General features: G+C 38.1%; 1 protein-coding gene across 1 annotated transcript in view; it reads left to right on the forward strand.

The window, feature by feature from the left end:
- Window positions 1-4,919, forward strand: part of LOC106525132 (neurexin-3b) — a gene marked incomplete in the record, with an annotated part of 484,453 nt that overhangs the window by 209,375 nt on the left and 270,159 nt on the right. The window contains 5 exon segments of the mRNA XM_014019257.1: window positions 831-950; window positions 2,735-2,847; window positions 2,965-3,233; window positions 3,403-3,593; window positions 3,755-3,928. Of these exon segments, the coding sequence (XP_013874711.1) occupies window positions 831-950; window positions 2,735-2,847; window positions 2,965-3,233; window positions 3,403-3,593; window positions 3,755-3,928 (867 nt within the window).

Genomic DNA, 4,919 nt, shown 5'->3' on the forward strand with positions numbered 1-4,919 from the left:
CAAATATGCGACACAATGCAGATCTTTGTTTTTACTCATCCACAAAAATATTATTATTATCACATTAGCCATCTAATCTCATGCTCGCTTTTTAAAATTCTCAAATATTGAATAAAAAAATCCTTTATTTTCAGCAACATTTTCAAATAACAATTCTTGATCCTCTTCTGTTTCAGGCTGGTTTATTTAAAAATATTCACATTTTCTTTTCAGAAGCAGAACATTTAGTTAGCAATGAACAAAACCAGAAAAAAATCCTAAATCTGCTAAAGAAATTGTTCCAACAAACTGCATRTTTGGGTTTAAACATTAAGCATCGGGTTGGGTTTTTCAATGAAAAGAACCTCTGCTGGGCTTTTGTGAGCTCTGTGGAGCAGCACTGCCCTCTGGTGGTTCCATCAGTGTCCTCTTTTGAGTTTAGCAAATTTTAGTCAAATCCTCAAAAAACAAACAGTAGTCTTGTGAGTTTAAGCTGAGATAGAATTTGTCAGGATCAAGCAGAACTACAAACCAATACATTTAAGCTCCAGAGAAATATTTCCAAATCTTTGAGGTTTAAGTTTAAAGTCAAATTTTGAGTCCTCACATGAGTAACAGCAAATACTGTATTCTTCTGTCCTCAAAAAACAAACCAAATCTCTTGTTTGAGATTTATTTAAAAACACAGTAACGAATTTACAGTAAGCAAAATATTTTTATCTAAGAGAGAGATTGTTTCATATTAAGAAATCTGTTTGTGTTCAATACATTTTTTTTCTAAACACAGAGATTTGGTTTGATTTTTGCTTGTCTGCTCTTCATCACTGGGACTAACTCTTCCTCATCTTCAGGCAAAGGTCCTGAAGTTCTTTATGCCGGACAAAAGCTCAACGACAACGAGTGGCACTCCGTACGAGTGGTCCGCCGCGGTAAAAACTTCAAACTTATTGTGGATGACGACATGTCTGAAGGTACCTCTTTTTTTACTTGAACATGCCTGATTGTTGAATGTGTTGTTTTGTGTGATTGCTCTAACAAAAACAAATCTGTTTTCTTCACTGATACTGTCTTTTCAGTTGATGTAGAAACCTCGTACGTCAAAGGTTTAATTAGGAGCACAGCTTTTATTTTGTTAAAGTACATCAGAGAGGTTTGAGAACTCTCCGACCCTTTTTCACTATATTTCATAAATAGATGTCTATAAGCCACAGACAGATGTGTGAAGGATGACCAACAGAGTTTATCAATGCAAAAAACATCAAAAAGTCAAAAAATATGGAGATGTAGGATTTTTGCTTTTTTTTATTTTTTATTTTTATTACTGCTGAATAATGAGGAATGTATAAAAATGCTGATAATTACTGTGTAAGCTGCCTTTTGGGAAAAGAATTACTTGCAGACTATTTCAAGTCCAAGAAGTCTCCATTTGTACTCATATAATTGATGTTTTTCAAAGCGACTGCAGTCTAAACGCTTATTTTACATTTCATCTGACTTTTCCATCTGTGAGGTGGGGGTGAGCGGATCGATCTGTTTAATAATGACACTAGCCGAGAGTTATGCATTTTAAATCTTGTAACTCCACACATCTTCAGCTGCAGAACAGAAGTCCAGGTGCTTCATTTTTATTCTTTTATTTTTCTATGTCCWTGAGGACCGGGAATCCACAGAAACATAACAGTAATGTTTATCTCTCTCAGAACATATCAATACAAAAGTTACTCAATCTGGACTTTTTTTTAGTACATTGCTTTGTTCCAAAAATAAGATGCTGCTCGGARCATCTGGTCAGAGCCAGGTATTAACACTGAACTTAACAAGCAGATAATTATTTAATCAACTCTTGTTTGTGCAACAACTTTAGATTAAAAAAATAAATAAAAATCAGAATTSAGCATTAAGACCTGCAGTGTGAATGTAGCCATCGTCTCTCCAGTATGTCCTGGGTTTTCCCCAGGGTCTCCTCCCAGTTGGACATGTCAGTCGGGCATGCACCTCCCTAAGGAGGATGCCTGAACCACTTCAACCACTTGTTGATTGAATAATTCTAGGAGTTATGCTGTTGGGGGAAACAGAACTTGCCGCTGGTAGGGTCTCACATGGCAGGTTGGTCCTAGGTAGGGCTGGCACAAACGATTATTGTAATAATCTATTATTCACCGATTATTTATTCGATTAGTCGACTTATCGGATCATACGTTAATTGAATATAAAACATAGAGCTCATCACATCAGAATGCAGCTGCTATTGTATAACCATGGTTAGATTTTAGCTATATGCTAACTAAAAATAATTGCTGTGGAAGGCAAGTTCTGCTCTGCAGATATTACACAGGTTTCTCTTTCATTTTCTTAAAATGATCCCACAGTTTTGAGCTCCGTTGTCAGGTAGCCATGATACCAGAGCCTGTCTGTATAATGTCTTGTGACGTCCACGGCCTACCCCAGTTATCACTACTGTGCATGTGTGTCAAGGACAGAAAGGCAGATGTGGCAGTGGAAGGTGTCAAAGCAGTTTGGAGAGAAAAACAAAGTAAAGAACAACAACAAAAAAAGAAAGAAAACGATTAATCGATAATTAAATTAGTCATCGATTATTTTAATAATCGATTAGTCGTCGATTAATCGATTAATCGATTAATCGTGGCAGCCCTAGTGCTAGGTGACAAGCCAGACAAATAGTGATTCAAAACACTTGTTTAGCTGGAAAAAAATCAAGACACTCAATGTTCTTTTCACTTCTCTTCCTTTGCAGGTCAGATGGCAGGTGACCACACCCGCCTGGAGTTTAGCAACATGGAAACAGGCATCTTGACTGAGAAACGCTTCATCTCATCGACACCCTCGCCCTTCATTGGTCACCTTCAGGTATTGACACATTATTGCCAATGACCATTTCTTCAGTTTTAGTTTATCTTCTTATTTTTAGTTTATTGTTTTAATGTACAGGAAACATCGTTGCATCTTTTGTTCCTTTTCMCTCAGAGCCTCAAGTTCAACGGTATGCAGTACATCGACATGTGCAAGAACGGGGACATCGACTTCTGCGAGCTCAACGCCCGCTTTGGCATGCGCTTCATYGTCGCTGACCCAGTCACCTTTAGGACCAAGGGCAGCTACCTGGGACTGGCCACTCTGCAGGCTTATACCACAATGCACCTGTTTTTTCAGTTTAAAACCACCTCGCCGGATGGTTTCATCATCTTCAACAGTGGAGATGGGAATGACTTCATCGCAGTGGAGCTGGTCAAAGGGTGAGCAGGGCTGAGATGCTGATGAACATGTCGATGCTTTATGGAGAAGTCCAAATGATGCATTGAGAAGTAGCTGTGCTGATACGGGGTTAAATGATTTCCGAGGTTAACAGTGTTGGGAGGAGTACTGATCCCTTTCCTGATCTGTTTATGTGCCGCTTCCTTACAGGTTCATCCACTATGTGTTTGACCTTGGGAACGGGCCCAGTCTGTTGAAAGGGAATAGCGACAACCCACTAAACGATAACCAGTGGCACAATGTGGTCATCACACGAGATGCTGCGAACACGCACACACTCAAAGTGGACTCGAAGTCAGTCACTCAGAATGTCAACGGAGCCAAAAACCTGGATCTTAAAGGTACCACAAGTTAAAGAAACTACAACTGACTTGACCACTTTTAAAAACTTATATATCTTATTCATAAAAGCAAAAGTTAAGAATATTTGAAGTGATGTTCTGTGCAATTGATGTTAGAATTTCTATAAAATTATGTCTTACCTCATTGTGTGTCTAATCAGGTGACCTATTCATTGGCGGTTTGGGACCCAACATGTATCAGAACCTCCCCAAGCTGGTGGTTTCTCGGGAGGGCTTCCAGGGCTGCTTGGCCTCTGTTGATCTCAACGGCCGCCTGCCAGACCTCATCAACGATGCCCTTTTCCGCAGCGGGCAGATAGAGCGCGGCTGCGAAGGTACAAATGGCCTGTGGCGTCTAAGAGTTATGACTTGCTGTGTAAGATTTATCAGGATAATTAGAATGTTCCTGAGTAGCTCTCAAAAACATTCAGTGGCACCATTAATCCTCATTTTTGTCCTCTTTGCCAGGTATTTACCACCTTATTGGATGATTCTTCTAATGTGTCATTCTGGATTTATAAAATGTTGTGTAAAAGCTAAAAAAATGCTGAAATGCTTGTTGCTCCAATGAAGAAATCAAAGAAAATATACTGTATTTGTTTCCTTTTATAGATAGATTTCAAGACCTTTTTCAGAGACGCTTTAACTTGGCTTGAATGACCAACATGCCCTACCCCTTCCTCTTTAGCCACTCAGGAGAAGGTGTTTAATATCAAAAACAAACCATTTTTATATTGTCACCTGACTCTTAGGTCAGACTCATGGCTGATTTTGTTAGAACAAGAGATTATTCTTTCCTAAAGCCTTGGAAGTCTGTTGTTTCTATAATTTACTTATTTTTTACTATTTTCCACAAAAGTATTTAAGTTGATGCTACAACCCCTGGCACATATTAAGGAATCACCACTTTTGATGGATGGTCTTTCAATTGTTTAATTTTGTGTAAAATAAATAATTCAGGCATGCCACAAATTTATCATTTATCAAAATCCCAACCTTTTTGGTATGAAGTGAATTTCCATTGCATTTTTAGAAGAAATAGATGGAAAAGTTATGGCATCACCTAAATATATGGGAAAATTATGGAATTATGAAAAGGCATTTTTGTTTTCTAATGCCATAAGGTGGGAGTTTTGAAAAAAAAGTTTTGTGGCATGTTTGTGATTTCTTTTTTTAAGTGCAAAATTAAACAACTAATAGAGAAGCCAAGAATGGTCCATATTTGTCAGGTTGTCTGTCCCTTTGTATGGAATCTTCTAATTTTCTCTAGAGGGATGGTAAAAATGTCAAGCCAGCTCAGCATTTATGATGGTTGCTTCATTGAGG

Source organism: Austrofundulus limnaeus, unplaced genomic scaffold (assembly GCF_001266775.1).
Source record: "Austrofundulus limnaeus strain Quisiro unplaced genomic scaffold, Austrofundulus_limnaeus-1.0 Scaffold214, whole genome shotgun sequence".
NCBI lineage: Eukaryota > Metazoa > Chordata > Actinopteri > Cyprinodontiformes > Rivulidae > Austrofundulus > Austrofundulus limnaeus.